Raw genomic sequence first — 18,528 nt, 5'->3', positions numbered from 1 at the left:
GTGCCAAAAGGGATCCGCAGCGTCCATTACAGAGTACATAATCAAATGAGCAAACAAGAAAACAGCACTTAAAGTTCAAGACAATATAGGACAGGTATAGAAAACCCGGGGTTAGGTGCCATCAAAGGGAGTAAGGAGTATAAGATTGTGTAAGTAAGAAAAGGAAAGGCACATGAGGAAAGAAGTCCCTGCTCTTGCAAGCTTACAATCTAAAAGGTGAGGAGCTAACAGGCCGGGGTGACACAGAAGGGGTAGATAGTGAGCATAGACAAGAGGGTTAGAAGGAGAGTTGGCTGGGTTTGGTGAAGAAGTGGGTCTTGAGAGCACGTTTGAAGTTTTGTAGAGATGTGGAGAGTCAGATGGGGAGAGGTAGAGTTTTCCAGAGATAGGAGCAGCACGTGCAAAATCTTGTAGGTAGGAGTGGGAGGAGGTAATCAATTGGCAGGAGAGACGGCATGCATTAGCAGAGCAAAGATAACGGGTGGGAATGTAAAGAGAGATAAGGTCAGAGATGTAAGAGGGAGAAGAGTGGATGAAGGCTTTGTAGGTGAGTGTGAGAAGCTTGAATTGGATCCTGAATGGGAAGGGTAGCCAGTGAAGGTCCTGCAAGAGGGTATGTGGCTGTAGTACGTTTTGTGAGGAAGACGAGACGGGCAGCAGCATTGAGGATAGATTGGAGTGGAGAGAGGCATTTTTGAGGGAGGCCAGATAGGAGGAGATTGCAGTAGTCCAATCTGGGGATGACCAGTGAGTGGATGAGGGTCTTAGTAGTGTCCTGGGTGAGAAAGGGTCTGATCCTGGAGATGTTTTTGAGATGGAAATGGCAGGTTTGTGAGAGGTACTGAATGTGTGGTTTGAAGGAGAGTGAGGAGTCAAGGATTACTCCAAGACAGCGCACTTGGGGGCTAGAGGAGATAGTTGTGCTATCAATGGATAATGAAATTGTGGGAGGTGAGGTTATGCGGGAGGTAGGGAAGATGATCAGCTCAGTCTTAGACATGTTAAGTTTAAGAAAGCGCTGGGACATCCATGAAGAGGTAGCTGAGAGACAATTGGAGATACGAGTGAGGAGAGCAGGGGAGGAAAGGTAGATTTGAGTATCGTCAGTGTAGAGATGATATTTTAAGTCAAACGAGCTAATCAACTCACCTAATGAAGATGTGTAGAGAGAGAAAAGGAGAGGCCCAAGATCAGAACCTTGGGGGACACCTACTGGTAGAGGAAATTGGGGGGAGGTAGAGTCATGAGTGGAAACAGAGAAGGAATGGTCAGAAAGGTAGGAGGACAGCCAGGAGAGAACAGTATCACACAAACCAAGTGAGTAAAGGATTTGCAGGAGTAGAGGGTGATCTACAGTGTCAATAGCAGCAGAGAGGTCAAGGAGAATAAGCAGATAGTAGTTGCCCCTGGATTTAGCAGCAAGGAGGTCATTGCAGACTTTTGTGAGGGCACCACCCATGATCCACCCAAAGCCTTTTGTTTAAGGCGTAAAGATTCAGAATAGGCCGGAAGGAGATGTTCGGCTTCCGAACAAGAATAGGTTGTAGAAAAAAAAACAGTTTCCATTCTAGCACCAGAACTGGAGCAATAACTCCTTCTGAAAGCAGAGGATTTATAGCCAGGTCTAATGCCACTCTCTTCTTCGTATCCTAGGGAAGAGTGTTAATAAAAAAGCGCTATGATTGAGTACCCCTGAGGTCAATAATGTAACTCCTTGAAATGATGCCTAGCACCCAGGCATCTGAAGATGACTCCAGCTACCAATCCCAGAATTGGAGCAGGCGGCTGTTAACCTGCGACTGGATGGTTGGGGACCCCGTCAGGTGCTAGGCTTCTCAGGAGTCTTGGCTCCTGAGAATCTGTTGGCCCGTAAAATCATCCCTTGGGTGCAGAACCTCTGATGGGGGGGGAAAACCTGCCCCTGGCAGATTGTTCTCTAATGGGTGCATCCTCCTGAAAGGAACAGAAAAATGCATAAAACAGCGGTCCTCGCTGACTTTGGGGCAACCACGGGAAGAAATGTCGTTTTCTTACCTTTAATTATAGTATCCAATTCAGGGCCAAAGATAATGCCCCTAATGAAGGGGAAGTTCTTCTAAAGTACATTTATATTCTGCATCCGTGTTCCAGGCATATATGCCTCCTATCTGCTAGGGCCATAGCTGAGACCACTTGCCACTTGCACATCCTGTACAGACTCACAGACACATTTCATTGCTCCGTGGAGTTGCTCCACTATATCGAACAATTACTCCTTGGACGAGTCCCCGTGGAGCCTCGCTAAAAGCTAATCACCCCAAGTGTCATTGTTTAGGCAACCCATGCCTAAGCTAGTAAAAGGCTGATAACCACCCCGGAAACCATAAAGCTTGACTTAAGACAACCCTCAAGTTTCTTATCTAAAGGATTCTTAAAGGACTCAGAGCCCTGAACCAGCATGGCCATGTTCTGGCTAAGCGGGCCACCGGGGTATCCACCTTGGGAGACTGTTCCTACATGCACATATGATCCTCTGAGAGCGGATACAGGGAGGCAAACTTGCAAGGGACGGAAAATCTTCATATCTGTCACTTTCCAGGCCTCCTCAATAAGACCAGAAAAATCCATAGAAGAAGGACACGTAACAACCCTCTTGTGTCTACGTTTCAAAGGACCTACCACTCACCTGGATATCTAAATTTAAGCAGTAAATAGACTGACAGACTGCAGAGACCAGATCCTCAGCCCTGTGACCTGAGGAAAAATCCAGGTTCTCCCTTCGGGGTGAACCACCTCATCCTTAAGCTCACCCTCTTCTTAGGGTCCTCAAAAATATGTTCCAGTTAGAAAACACCTTCGCAAAACCTGAAGCCGTACGCTCCATCGTCCAAAGCTATGGTGAATCATACACTGGCTGAGAACCTGCTCTTCCTGGAGGAAGGGGAACGAGACCTGGCACTGAGAGAACCAACACAACAGTGGCCTTAGCCGTATCTGCCCGCTGAAGCGCACCAGTTGTACCAAATCCAACCGGCTCAAAGCTTGAGCCCAGGCCGGCTCCACAAAACTGGACGCAGCACCTACGAAACCAGCCCTTCACCAGGCCCCCTCAGTCAAATTGTCCATATGACCTTTCACCTGGCACTGAGCACACATAAAAATTATTGCCCATAGTGCCACCCTAGTCTTAGTTGCCTTTGCCTTAGCCGCAATTAACCCACTATGCCCTGTGTAAGCAGAATGTTGTAAGAGCAAGGAAAAAAATTCAAATAATGTCACTGGAAACAAAGGGAACAATCCCAGGTGCTTAGCCTTCCAGGGCCAGCCAACAGCGGAGTTGCAGAGGAGAGGAGCCGAAGGTAACCCTAAAGTCTGTGCTGCACCCAGAAAAAGCAGCTGCAGATGAATGGTGTCTGCTGATCCGTTGCGCAGCAGAAAACAGGAGCTGCGCAGAACCATGAAGTACCACTGCAGCATGGTAGATTATCTTCCTAGAAGCTCCGCCCCTCCAGACTGTGCCTGCAGTACTTTCCCCCTGCACCTGGGAAAACACTGGTTCAGCCTGCTGACCTGGGCTGTCTGAAGGGTGTACTCTCCCCGCTAGGGAAGCTGCCCAATTAAACCTGTGAAAATTTGCATCCGCCACATGAGAGAGAGAAGCCACTCTCCACCCTCTAACAGGGTGAGAGTGCGCTCCCGTACCCGGGTCCAGGCGTTCTCGATGAGACTGGACTACGCAGAGAGGAGCGACACTGTTGAGCTTCCCACTGCTGTATCTGGAATGCGGCGAGCTACAGAAGCTCCCTACAGCCACTGCACCGCCCACTTCCCACTGCTGTAAGTACAGTACACCTAAGTCAAAAGAAATAAAAACTTACAAAAGTAAGAAAACCCTACCGAAATATTAGGGCTGCAATAGCAGCCCCAGAAAACATGCCCAACTCTGGAGGGCACTTAAGTCGCACTGGCCTCTTGGGAGTTGCGGAGGGGAGGAGCTTAGGCTTAAAGTGATAGTTTTAATAATTTAAGTGTTAGCTCCTATGGCCCCACCAGCAGCCCCATGATCCAATGTTCCCCAGCCTTGATGAATGAGAAAATAAAAAAATAAGCCCTAAGCAGTCAGGTATGATAATACCAGGTACCGTTAATTGGGTGTGGTATAGAAGATTTACAGTGTCTAGGTTGACAGTCATTAGGTCGACCCCATATGCTCGACATGCATTAGGTCAACACTGACAAAAGGTTGACATGTACTAGGTCGACACTGACAAAAGGTTGACATGTATCAGGAAGACACTGACAAAATGTTGACACATGAAATGGTCGACATCTACAAAAGGTTGACACAAAAAATGTTGACATAACATTTTTTTAATGAACAGGAAACTCTTAATTCACGCTATACAAAATGCAGCACTATGGATGGAACCCCTGTTAGTGGGAACCCTAAGATATCACACAGCTACAAAAATATCCGATGAATGCAGATTGGTGAACCTCCTACGCGTTTCGGTTCAATTTCTTCATCAGAGGTATACGTCTTTTAAGGTTGAAAAAAGGTATTTGAAAGGAGAGTTGGAGAGATTTAGTGTTTCAAAAAGGATTTCCATTTAATACAAATTCATATGGTTACATACCAATTTAGCTATGAATCAAGTATGTGGGGCTGTTTTAAACGGTCCATTCCTCAAAAAGCATTAGAAGATGTTGCAGAACTTGCAATATTTGGATCCAAATTAGAATCCCATACGCATCTGTATGCTGAATTGATGTAGGTGTAATAGATAAATACATACCACTATATATATACAGAATCACAGATTCCATAGGGGTGTCGTATGAGTGGCCGTAGGCCGGGATCCCGACCGCTGGCATACCGACAGCTGGGTGAGCGCAAATGAGCCACTTGCGGGCACGGTGGTGCGCTACTCGCGCCACGCTATTTATTCACTCTCCAGGGGGGTCGTGGACCCCCAAGAGGGAGACTGTGTGGGAGACTGTGTTGGCATGCCGGCGGTAGGGATCCCGGCGCCGTTATGCTGGTCGCCGGGATCCCAGCCGGCGGCATACTAAAGACCACCCATTCCATAGAGTTCTGTTGAAATGCAAATGAAACCGGGAAATTGCATCACAATATGTCCTAAAAAATTAGTTAATACTCCAATTAATGTTGGACTTAATGTTGGAAGTTCTGTACGACAGAACTCCGACCACTATTGAGAATGAAACACAACTAGTACAAAGATGTATAAACATACATCCCTAAATTACAGTAGTGCCCTCATAATAATGACCTTATTCAGTGGAATGGAGTCTTAGAAATATATATATGAAATTTCCATCTCCAGACGGTTTGCTGTTATGCGTTAGATAGCCAGCAATACAGGCGTCTGTCGGCTTGCACTGTTTGATAAGCCCGGCACATTATATTAAACCTCCTAGATTTGTCCTTAAAGGGGCCGTGCAGGGCAATATGGAGGAGTTACTAAAACACTTTGCTGAACTTGCAGCTGGGCAACAAGCCCAGATTCAGGTGTTACATGAGGGGCAACAAGCCCAGATTCAGGTGTTACATGAGGGGCAACAAGCCCAGATTCAAATGTTACATGAGGGGCAACAAGCCCAGATTCAAATGTTACATTAGGGGCAACAAGCCCAGATTCAAATGTTACATTAGGGGCAACAAACACAGATTCAAATGTTACATGAGGGGCAACAAGCCCAGATTCAGGTGTTACATGAGAGGCAACAAGCCCAGATTCAAATGTTACATGAGGGGCAACAAGCCCAGATTCAGGTGTTACATGAGGGGCAACAAGCCCAGATTCAGGTGTTACATGAGGGGCAACAAGCCCAGATTCAGGTGTTACATGAGGGGCAACAAGCCCAGATTCAGGTGTTACATGAGGGGCAACAAGCCCAGATTCAGGTGTTACATGAGGGGCAACAAGCCCAGATTCAGGTGTTACATGAGGGGCAACAAGCCCAGATTCAGGTGTTACATGAGGGGCAACAAGCCCAGATTCAAATGTTACATGAGGGGCAACAAGCCCAGATTCAAATGTTACATGAGGGGCAACAAACCCAGATTCAAATGTTACATGAGGGGCAACAAACCCAGATTCAAATGTTACATGAGGGGCAACAAGCCCAGATTCAAATGTTACATGAGGGGCAACAAGCCCAGATTCAAATGTTACATGAGGGGCAACAAGCCCAGATTCAAATGTTACATGAGGGGCAACAAGCCCAGATTCAAATGTTACATGAGGGGCAACAAACCCAGATTCAAATGTTACATGAGGGGCAACAAGCCCAGATTCAGGTGTTACATGAGGGGCAACAAGCCCAGATTCAGGTGTTACATGAGGGGCAACAAGCCCAGATTCAAATGTTACATGAGGGGCAACAAGCCCAGATTCAGGTGTTACATGAGGGGCAACAAGCCCAGATTCAAATGTTACATGAGGGGCAACAAGCTCAGATTCAGGTGTTACATGAGGGGCAACAAGCCCAGATTCAGGTGTTACATGAGGGGCAACAAGCCCAGATTCAGGTGTTACATGAGGGGCAACAAGCCCAGATTCAGGTGTTACATGAGGGGCAACAAGCCCAGATTCAGGTGTTACATGAGGGGCAACAAGCCCAGATTCAAATGTTACATGAGGGGCAACAAGCCCAGATTCAGGTGTTACATGAGGGGCAACAAGCCCAGATTCAAATGTTACATGAGGGGCAACAAGCTCAGATTCAGGTGTTACATGAGGGGCAACAAGCCCAGATTCAGGTGTTACATGAGGGGCAACAAGCCCAGATTCAGGTGTTACATGAGGGGCAACAAGCCCAGATTCAGGTGTTACATGAGGGGCAACAAGCCCAGATTCAAATGTTACATGAGGGGCAACAAGCCCAGATTCAGGTGTTACATGAGGGGCAACAAGCCCAGATTCAAATGTTACATGAGGGGCAACAAGCTCAGATTCAGGTGTTACATGAGGGGCAACAAGCCCAGATTCAGGTGTTACATGAGGGGCAACAAGCCCAGATTCAGGTGTTACATGAGGGGCAACAAGCCCAGATTCAGGTGTTACATGAGGGGCAACAAGCCCAGATTCAGGTGTTACATGAGGGGCAACAAGCCCAGATTCAGGTGTTACATGAGGGGCAACAAGCCCAGATTCAAATGTTACATGAGGGGCAACAAGCCCAGATTCAAATGTTACATGAGGGGCAACAAACCCAGATTCAAATGTTACATGAGGGGCAACAAACCCAGATTCAAATGTTACATGAGGGGCAACAAGCCCAGATTCAAATGTTACATGAGGGGCAACAAGCCCAGATTCAAATGTTACATGAGGGGCAACAAGCCCAGATTCAAATGTTACATGAGAGGCAACAAGCCCAGATTCAAATGTTACATGAGGGGCAACAAACCCAGATTCAAATGTTACATGAGGGGCAACAAGCCCAGATTCAGGTGTTACATGAGGGGCAACAAGCCCAGATTCAGGTGTTACATGAGGGGCAACAAGCCCAGATTCAGGTGTTACATGAGGGGCAACAAGCCCAGATTCAGGTGTTACATGAGGGGCAACAAGCCCAGATTCAGGTGTTACATGAGGGGCAACAAGCCCAGATTCAAATGTTACATGAGGGGCAACAAGCCCAGATTCAGGTGTTACATGAGGGGCAACAAGCCCAGATTCAAGTGTTACATGAGGGGCAACAAGCTCAGATTCAGGTGTTACATGAGGGGCAACAAGCCCAGATTCAGGTGTTACATGAGGGGCAACAAGCCCAGATTCAGGTGTTACATGAGGGGCAACAAGCCCAGATTCAGGTATTACATGAGGCAACAAGCCCAGATTCAAATGTTACATGAGGGGCAACAAGCCCAGATTCAGGTGTTACATGAGGGGCAACAAGCCCAGATTCAAATGTTACATGAGGGGCAACAAGCTCAGATTCAGGTGTTACATGAGGGGCAACAAGCCCAGATTCAGGTGTTACATGAGGGGCAACAAGCCCAGATTCAGGTGTTACATGAGGGGCAACAAGCCCAGATTCAGGTGTTACATGAGGGGCAACAAGCCCAGATTCAGGTGTTACATGAGGGGCAACAAGCCCAGATTCAAATGTTACATGAGGGGCAACAAGCCCAGATTCAGGTGTTACATGAGGGGCAACAAGCCCAGATTCAGGTGTTACATGAGGGGCAACAAGCCCAGATTCAGGTGTTACATGAAAAACAGCAAACTCAAATTCAAATGTTGTGCGATGAGTTAAAAGCGCTTAAAAAAATGTGAGCCAGAGCGGGAAAGGCTACTAAAGCTCACCCCAGCAGATGATATAGAGGCATTCCTTTGCACGTTTGAGCGCACGGCCACGCGGTTGGGATGGCCTGCGGAGGAATGGTCTGACAGGGGAGGCACAGCGGGTGTATGTGGATATGACTGTGGCTGAGGCACGCTCCTATCCTGGCCTGAAAGAGGCTATATTGGAAAGGATTGGAGTGCCGGGGCCCAGCAAAGCCCACGAATTCCATGATTGGTGGCTGGAGGGCTCTGAGCCTCCCAGGATTCAGCTGGCCAGACTAGCCCGACTGACAAGGGCCTGGTTGCAGCCGGATAAAAACTCTGCAGTACAGATTGTGGAAGTAGTCGCACTGGACCAGGCTATGTGAGAGAGCCTTCAGGCTGACCCCCAGACATTTGAGGAGTTGGCGGTGGTGATTGAGTGGCACCTGACGCTGGGAAAGCTGAATAAAGCCAGGTCAGGATACGGGCCAACACCTAAACCCAGATCTCAGGTCCCAGTAGTTAAACCAAAGACTCCGCCTCCCGTGTGCTTTGAGTGCGGCAAGCCTGGTCATGTACGGCGGGACTGCCCGAAACAGGACAGCCGATGGATTGCAGTGTGGGGAAAATGGCTCGGCCAGTGATCAGCATGGCCGCGGCGGGAGTATCCCAAGCAGAGTCCTCCCTGTTCCGGGTGCAGGTACAGGTGGGAAACCGGGAGATTTGGGCCCTGGTGGATACCGGCAGTGTCGCTGCCAAAGTGGTTCCCCTGGGAGCTGACAAGGTCCAGCCTCCTGTAGGGTGTTGTGCATCCATGGCAATGTGGAGGAGTGCCCACGTGTCTACTTACCCCTGGTCGTTCAAGGTCGGTCGTTAAAGGTGGTGGCGGCGGTGACCTCCAGACCCACGTATCCGCTGATCCTGGTCCGAGACTTTCCATTGCTGCAGGAGCTGGTTACCTGGCATGTTACCCACAAACCGTCACCCACCAAAACAACTCAGAAGCCAGAGACTACCAAAGTTTAGCATCCAGGAGAGAGGCTGCCGGTCCCAGACCACCCCAAGAGACTGAGTCCGAGGCATATTGGAACCCAGTTGGTGAGAAGATATCACTGCAGGACTTTGGGAGAGATCAACGCGATGTCAGCAATTTGGCACACGCCTTTGAGACTGTTAAAGTAGTTGATGCTTTACCATATTTTGTGTTGAAAAATGATTTGCTGTATCGTGTTGCTACTTTACAAGGGAAGCGGGTAGATCAGCTCTTGGTTCCCCGAAAACTGGATCGGTTGGTGTTAGAAGCTGCCCATACGCATTTGTGGAGTGGCCATCTACGGGAGGAGAAAACACTCCAACGCATCCAGTTTCTTTTGGCCCGGCATCTATGCTTCCTTTATAAGGTATTGTCAGGAATGCCCAGTCTGCCAGAGGACAGCCCCTCGGCCAGAGTTTAGAGCTCCACTGGTACCCCTCCCTATCATTTCCATACCTTTTGGGCGGATTGGTATGGATCTGATAGGACCAGTGGAAAAATCTGCTCGAGGGCACCAATACATATTAGTGGTAGTTGATTATGCCACCAGATACCCAGAGGCTATTCCCCTGAGCCAATATGAAATCTGGCACTATTGCCAGAGAGCTACTAACCGTATATACCCGTTTAGGAATACAGAAAGAGGTCTAAACGGACCAGGGTACACCTTTCATGTCTAAACTCATGAAAGATTTATGTCGGTTGCTAAATGTAAATAGGATAACCACCTCGGTGTACCACCCGCAGACAGATGGCCTGGTAGAAAGATTTAATAAAACCCTTAAGCAAATGATAACGAGGGCAGTGTCACAAGAAAAACGAGATTGGGATCTGCTCCTACCTTATTTGATGTTTGCGGTTAGAGAGGTACCCCAATCCTCTACAGGGTTTAGTCCCTTCAAGCTCCTCTATTGCAGACAGCCCAGAGGAATTCTAGATCTCTTAAAAGAAGGGTGGGAATAACAACTATGCCAGGACCCTAACGTCGTTCAGTTTGTGGCCCAGTTATACGGCCGCTTATTGCGCCACTACTGAACGAACACATGGAAAGGGTCCAACAACGTCAGAAACAGAGGTATGACGTCACCTCAGTTAATCTGGTAGATAAAGTGTTAGTGCTGGTGCCCACCACAGAAAGCAAGATGTATGCACAATGGCGGGGCCCTTATGAGATCATCGAGGCAGTGGGAGCGGTCATTTACAGGGTCCGACAGGAGGGTAGAAGGAGGGAGGTACAAGTCTACCATGTAAACCTGTTAAAACCCTGGAAGGAAACTGCCAATCGGCCCACTTTGGTAGCTAAAAAGATTTCAGAATGCCAGGTGCCCATTGAAGTCACGCTTACTCCTGAACAGAAACGGGAGGTGGTGAACGCTACCAAGATGTGTTTTCTGCCATTCCGGGAAAGACACAGATCATCCAACATGATGTGGTGACTCCACCCGGGGTGGTCATTAAACAGAGTCCATATCGCATACCCGAAGCGGGCAGCGGTAAAGCAGGAGGTGGAAGAGATGTTACGCTTAGGGGTTATCGAGGAATCCACCAGTGAGTTGAATAATCCAATTGTCCTAGTACCGAAGCCTTCAGGTGCCTTACGGTTCAGCAATGACTTCCGTAAATTAAATCAAGTCTCCCGGTTTGATTCCTACCCTATGCCCTGGGTGGATGAATTAGTAGAAAATTTAGCCAATAGTCAATATTTCACTACACTTTATTTGACAAAAGGTTATAGGCAGATTCCGTTAACAGAAGCTGCTAAGGCAAAAACAGCTTTCTCTACCCCAGAAGGCTTATTCCAATATAAAATTCTCCCATTTGGTTTACATGGTGCTCCAGCAACCTTCCAGAGAGCTATGATTAAGTTGCTGCGGCCCCACAGGGAATATGCGGCTGTATATTTAGATGACATTGTTATTTTCAGCTCTGATTGGGAGTCACACCTACCAAAGGTAGAAGCCGTTTTACACTCTCTACGGGCTACACAGGTTTACCACCAACCTCGGGAAATGTGCCATTGGTATGATTGAGGCCAAGTATTTGGGGTACATTTTGGGCAGAGGACAGGTTAAACCTCAGCCTAGTAAGGTAGAAGCAGTCCTCGCCTGGTCCAGACCTAAATGTAAATCACAACTTAGGACATTTCTCGGTTTGATCAGATATTATCGCAGGTTCATTTGAGATTTCGCCGCTAGAGTGGCTCCACTAACTGAATGTCTTAAAAAACAATTCCCAGACAAGAGAACGTGGTCTGGACCAGTGGAAACTGCTTGGCAGGATTTAAGACGAGCTTTGTGTACTGAGCCTGTCTTGCAAGCTCCTGTGTTCCAAACGGATGCTTCTGGGACAGGATTAGGAGCAGTCCTATCCCAAGAGGTAGATGGAGAGGAGAAGCCCATCCTCTATCTTAGCCGGAAATTATTGCCCAGGGAGTGCAGGTACTCTACTGTGGAGCCGGAGTACTTGGCCATTAAATGGGCAGTTGAGTCATTAAGATATTATTTATTGGGACGAGAGTTTTTGTTGGTCACAGACCATGTACCCTTACAGTGGATGCATACAAACAAAGAGGTGAATGCTCGTGTGACCCGTTGGTTTTTGGCTTTGCAGCCATTTAAGTTTGAGGTGAGGCATCGTACGGGGAAACAGTACCTCAATGCCTATGCCCTTTCCAGGAGGTTTGTAGGTCCTGTTCCTCCAAGCAAGCCTATGGTGAAGCTAGGGGAGGAGGAAGAAGGCGAGGTGGGTGACCTCTGGAAGATGGTGGAAGGCTGTGTACCTGGGCGGATGACACAGGTAGGGGTGGGCGAGGTAGAGAGCTCGCCTGAAAATAGTGTAGCTTCACCAGGGTGGTTGAAGCTAAAGGGGGAGGAATGTGGCAGAGACAGCATTCTTCCATGTGGAAGTAATGAGGAGGATCCAGACCAGGTTTTGGAAGCAGTAGCAGAATCCCAGGTGCGTGGTCAGCAGCACCTGGGAGTTCCTGATATAAGGGTTTCCAGGGCAGAGTCACCTTGCTCTCGACGGTGGAATAGCTACCCGAGTGATAGGCCGAGTTGTGTGGGTTAGACTAGGGACCACTGGAGCCTATCAAGAGTCTGCCATGCTGAGAGTGCCTGTATGCTACTGCCTGTAATACCGACTGTATGGAATCAACTTGCTATGTGCTGACCTGCTGTGCAAAATAAACAGCGAAAGTGTTCATGTGAGTCCCGGGGTGTGTGATCCTTGTCACACAATGTTTCCTGTGTGTCAGTGCCCTTCAAACAAATGATAAAATATATATAAATAAAAAACTTTTTTTAACATTTATTATGGATTTTTTTTACCGTCAGAGAACAGGGAACCCGAATTAGTGTACCGCGCCCCTTGCTGCGGGCAAGGTTATTGTTCCCAATTGTAGTCCGCATGGATGGTTAAGTATGAAAAAGAAAAGCAAAGCAAAAACCCCTTAAAAAGTTATGTCGACATGGTACCAACTATTGGCATGCCGACCATTTAAGCCTCTCAACCTTTTGTACCTGTCGACCTTTTCCAGTGTTGACCTTTTGTCAGTGTCGAGCTAAACATTGTCTGTCTATACATTGGAACCCCCATTAAATCAGGTACTGGACAATGAAGCCTCATTTATCTCATGTATTTGTTTCATGTTTTGATCAGGATGAATATGATTACAGCAACAAGAGCTTTGAAGAGCAGAATCTAACTATGGAGAGCGACCATTCTGTAGAGGGCGAGAACATGGGAGGTTGGTGGCCTGAATACGGTTCTGCTAACTCAGGTGTGACCCCACTAGACAGTTTATTTACCCCTTGTCTGAACCAAGACAAGGGGTGGAGCATGCACAGCATCACACGCCCTCTCCCGCACCAGCCTTTTTGGATTTCATTATTTTATTGACTGAGCGCTCGCTCACTGGCTGTTGGCTGCTTACATGTGAAACATGTTGTTTTGTGACTGTTATTTTATTAATTTCTTTGTTTTTTCATTTTGAGGCATGTGCAAGCTGAATGAACTGCCTAGTACGGCACAAGGGTTTTCCCGGTCTGTACGGTTTACACCTTTGTTTGAAGTGTAATGTGTTTATGTATTGTGTTTACCTTGGAATAACCTATATAATAAAAGGCTAACACTGCACCTCACCTCTATGGGGGGATTCCAGTAATGGCATCTGATGAAGCAAGGTAATTGTTGCTCTGTTCAGGCGCGCACAGCTGACATTACTATTATGTTGTTCTGTCATTTTGATGGACTGGTACCTAGTTTAACATTATATCAGTAGCACAAATTGCCCTTCAGCTCGTTTAATTAGACTCATTTATATTAGATTGACCAAAGCTGATTTGTTGCACGGCGTAAGAGTGTAAATGTCGCACACAATCATTACCTTGTGTGTCATTAAACTTTTTCCATTTCAGTTCAGTCTCGTTGGTAAAAGTGGGGAGACTTCAGGGCAGTCACCTTTATATTACATTTCTTACACAACTACCAAAGTGCAACCTGTAGTAAGCGATGAGATTGAAGTGCAAATTGTGAAAATGTTAGTGCGCTCATCCGCATGGAACGCCCCAATAACACCCCCTCTCCGCGCCTTTATCTCAATTAATTAATCTAGCACCACAACTTGAAGTTTAATTTTTGCGCTGCTTCTCATAGCGGTTGCACCAATGCGCTCAGATAGATCAAGTTGCTTGGCGTGGCCAACAAAGCTGATTTTTGTGCTGCGTCTGGGTTTTGCGCTTTGCAGATGATCTCCAATTGGGGCAAGCATTTTCTGGACTGAACCATTTGTCCTTTCTAACAAAATTACAGTCTGCATTTTTTTTTTAAACAAGAGACTTCACTGAGCCACGAGACAAGCTTTACACAACTGGCTCCTAGTTGATTCTTATGCTGTATTTTATGACAGTGATTCTGATTCAGCCTTGCTGTGCTCCAATTAGGTGACTCTGTCCAAGTTATTAGCCTGCATTTCTGTATGGTGTAAACTCATTCCAATCTCTCCTGCACTTCATGTTGCAACATATTGTCTGCAGGCCGCTTATTTTATGTCATGTTTTTACAGTGTTATTATTTATTGAGGAACAGTGTCATTTTGTTCCGCTTTATATTTTCTGTAGCTGCAACAACAAATGCCTAAGATTGCATGTAATAAGATACTGTAGTAGCAATATAATAAGACCCTGCACCTTGCTCCTTTGTACAGGTTGAGTATCCCTTATCCAAAATGCTTGGGACCAGAAGTATTTTGGATATCGGATATTTCAGTATTTTGGAATAACTGCATACCATTATGAGATATCATGGCGATGGGACCTAAATCTAAGCACAGAATGCATTTATGTTTCATATACACCTCATACACACAGCCTGACGGTCATTCTATACTATATTTATGTGTCATATACACCTTATACACACACAGCCTGACGGTCATTCTATACTATATTTATGTGTCATATACACCTTATACACACACAGCCTGACGGTCATTCTATACTATATTTATGTGTCATATACACCTTATACACACAGCCTGACGGTCATTCTATACTATATTTATGTGTCATATACACTTTATACACGCACAGCCTGACGGTCATTCTATACTATATTTATGTGTCATATACACCTTATACACACACAGCCTGACGGTCATTCTATACTATATTTATGTGTCATATACACCTTATACACACACAGTCTGACGGTCATTCTATACTATATTTATGTGTCATATACACCTTATACACACACAGCCTGACGGTCATTCTATACTATATTTATGTGTCATATACACCTTATACACACACAGCCTGACGGTCATTCTATACTATATTTATGTGTCATATACACCTCATACACACAGCCTGAAGGTCATTCTATACTATATTTATGTGTCATATACACCTTATACACACACAGCCTGACGGTCATTCTATACTATATTTATGTGTCATATACACCTTATACACACGCAGCCTGACGGTCATTCTATACTATATTTATGTGTCATATACACCTTATACACACACAGCCTGACGGTCATTCTATACTATATTTATGTGTCATATACACCTTATACACACAGCCTGACGGTCATTCTATACTATATTTATGTGTCATATACACCTTATACACACAGCCTGACTGTCATTCTATACTATGTGTGTCATATACACCTTATACACACACAGCCTGACGGTCATTCTATACTATATTTATGTGTCATATACACCTTATACACACACAGCCTGATGGTCATTCTACACTATATTTGTGTGTCATATACACCTTATACACACACAGCCTGACGGCCATTCTATACTATATTCATGTGTCATATACACCTTATACACACACAGCCTGACGGTCATTCTATACTATATTTATGTGTCATATACACCTTATACACAAACAGCCTGACGGTCATTCTATACTATATTTCTCTGGCTGGGTCCACAGGATTATCCACAGGATAACATTGGGATATTGTCGAGCGACAGCGAAAATGGCACCAACACGGTCACAAGCTTTCTGGCCTCCCAGGATGCATTGGGGCCTCCACTATATAGTCCCGCCCACTGACTCAGTCAGATCAGTTTTTTGCTTGGTGTGGCAGGAAGCTGCATGGTCACTGGGCTGCTGTGAATAAAGCAGCCTAAAGCTTTTATTATTTTATTTTTTATAGACTTACTATATTGTTTTTTTAGAGCGACTTCTCTTAACAGCGTCTTAAACGCATATTAGAAAGAGTCGCTTCAACAACTCCCCACCGGGTCGCAACAATGCTTACCTTCGGGTATCAGTGCTGTCTCGACGGGCGTCTGTGTCGAATGTTCTAGCAGGTCCAGCAGACGTAACCAGGCTGTGGCCGGAGCATGGGGAGACGGTGAGTCTATGGACTTCCTCTTACTAGAGGGGTCAGGACACAGCTACACTGATTTGGTGGAGACTACAAACAGTGTGTTGATGCGCCGAACATCTCGAGTGTGACAGCGCTACGCCCCGGGGATCATAGGCGCCAGGACTAGGTAGAGGCCGCGATCCTGGGAGTTTAAGTCAACGGGGGGATTCAGACGCTCTCCTGGCCGTCCCTCCTCCGAGTTCATGGCCAGTTCCCGCATATCTCTCGTTTCATGAACTAAATGACCTCACTTCCGGCTCAGACGCTACCACAAGGGTACTCGGTCGCAGCTTAGACGCTGCGGTTGTGTACACTGGATATAAACCCGCCCAGACCGAGTCGCAGGCCTTAGTGTCTGCATACACGTGGAAGTCGCTCAGCGTCCGTGTCCGTTGGTGAGCGTCCGTGTCCGTTATCAGTTATCAAGAGCGGCAGTGTACACCAGTAGCGTCTGAATCCACTCAACGTCTTACGAGCGTATTTGCTTGGATATGGATGTGTGGTGAGTCTCCCTGTGTCCCGCTCTACGGAGGCAGGGTATACAGTACTAAAAATTCTCTCTACTTCTTAGTATGCATTGGTAATTTTTAGTACCTATTGCATATGAGACCTGTATATTACTGTGTTTTCTGCATGTAATGTTGAAAAAAGAACCAGTTTAAAACAGAAGTACAATTTTCCTACTTATGTATAAGTTGTTATGGAGGTTGTATTCTCATATGACAGTGTCTAATGCTTTAACATGTGACTGACTGCTAGTATGTGTGCTGACTTTTCTGTGTAATGTCAGTCCTGTTCTGACCCTCAAATCAGGTGCACTGTGGTCAGATTGATCTCACCTCTATATACTGACATATAGGGTGATTTTCAGTCACAGATTGTGTAGTCAATAACAGGTTAATACCATGTCTGTGAGCGGCAAAAGTGATGAGGAGAATTTGTCAAGCACTCCCATAGCCCTAACATGCTTATCTTGTAAGTCAGGGGTAATTGATATGAATCAATTGGTCATTTATGAGGGTTTGTGTGCAAACTGTTTCGCTTTTCAGCGAAGTAAAAAACGGGAATTGGTTCAACCACCAACAGAGCCACCATGGAATATGTTCGCAAAGACTCTGTCTTCAGTAGCGGACAGGTTAGCTCCGGTAGCACCACCTCAAGGGTTAGGTTACACTATGAACCCATACATGCAGCTCCCTTCCTATGGTTTGGTTCCAGTAGCTTCTACAAGCAACCAAGGGGCAGGTAAGACTAAGACAGATGTGTCTGTGTGGCAGACTACACAAGATGATACATCGGATGATGATGATACAATAGATTCAACTCCGTATGATGATCAGTCGCAGAGCTTTAGTTCAGAAGATGTAGCTGAACTTAATGCTGTAAAGGCTGTTCTCTCGTTGGAAGAACCAGCCAAGACAGTGTTAAAAGCAAAAGCACCTGTATTTAAACGAACAAAATCAGTGAAAGCTGAATTCCCAGCGTCCGCTGAGCTGACGGAAATGATGCATGAGTCTTGGGCAGCGCCCAGTAAAAAGTATAAGATTCCTAAGAGATGGGATTCTTATTATTCATTTCCTGCTGTGGATTGTTCGAAAAGAGAAGTTCCTCCAAAAGTAGATGCACATGTTCTGCGACAGAAGGGTAGAGAGCCTGTTGAAAAATATTTTCTCTAGTAGGAGCAGTGGTAAGACCTGCTATGGCTTCGGCCTGGGTAGCAAAGGCAATGGCAATGGGCGAATGGATAGAGGAACTAGAGAATGACATCCCTTCTCCTACTGGGGAGCAAGAGGATCGTTTTTGCCGGTTAAGACAATCTGCCCAGTATTTGGAAGAAGCAGCAATTGATGTAGGCACAGTTGCTTCTAAAGCTTCAGCCTTGACAGTAGTCGCTCGCAGAGCAGTTTTGGCTACGGACCTGGAAGGCAGATGCGGAGTCCAAGAAAGAATTGGAATCATTGCCTTTTGTCGGTAATATATTATTTGGAAAACCTTTATCGGATATCCTAGAATCAGGGGCTGAATCGAAAAAGGTCAGATTTCCGGCTGCTTATAACCCTAAGTCCAAGGGTTTAAAATTTCGCTCATTTCGCTGGCAAAGCAAAGCAAAAGCAAAGGCGGAGCCTAAGCAACCCCAGTTTAAATCCAGGGGTAGGAAGCAGTGGGCTAGCAAAAAGCCAGCTTCCAAACCTGAACAGAAACCGTCAGCCTGAAGAGACGGGCCTCCGCCTGGAGGATTCCAGGGTTGGGGGCCGACTCCTTCTTTTTGCACACATATGGCAACAGTCAACAGCAGATGCTTGGGTGCA

At 46.4% G+C, this 18,528-nt stretch overlaps 1 protein-coding gene across 6 annotated transcripts in view; it reads left to right on the top strand.

Moving 5' to 3' along the window:
- Positions 1 to 18,528, top strand: part of LOC134970257 (golgin subfamily B member 1-like) — a 375,865-nt gene that overhangs the window by 268,457 nt on the left and 88,880 nt on the right. For 5 of the 6 annotated variants that reach the window (XM_063946251.1, XM_063946248.1, XM_063946253.1 and 2 more), the window contains one exon: positions 12,973 to 13,093. In XM_063946251.1, the coding sequence (XP_063802321.1) occupies positions 12,973 to 13,093 (121 nt within the window). The remainder of the gene's footprint in view (positions 1 to 12,972; positions 13,094 to 18,528) is intronic. The other variant, XM_063946249.1, reaches the window with a different exon arrangement.

This window comes from Pseudophryne corroboree, chromosome 11 (assembly GCF_028390025.1).
Source record: "Pseudophryne corroboree isolate aPseCor3 chromosome 11, aPseCor3.hap2, whole genome shotgun sequence".
Classification (NCBI taxonomy): Eukaryota; Metazoa; Chordata; class Amphibia; order Anura; family Myobatrachidae; genus Pseudophryne; species Pseudophryne corroboree.
This window is presented reverse-complemented; position numbering and strand designations above follow the sequence as displayed.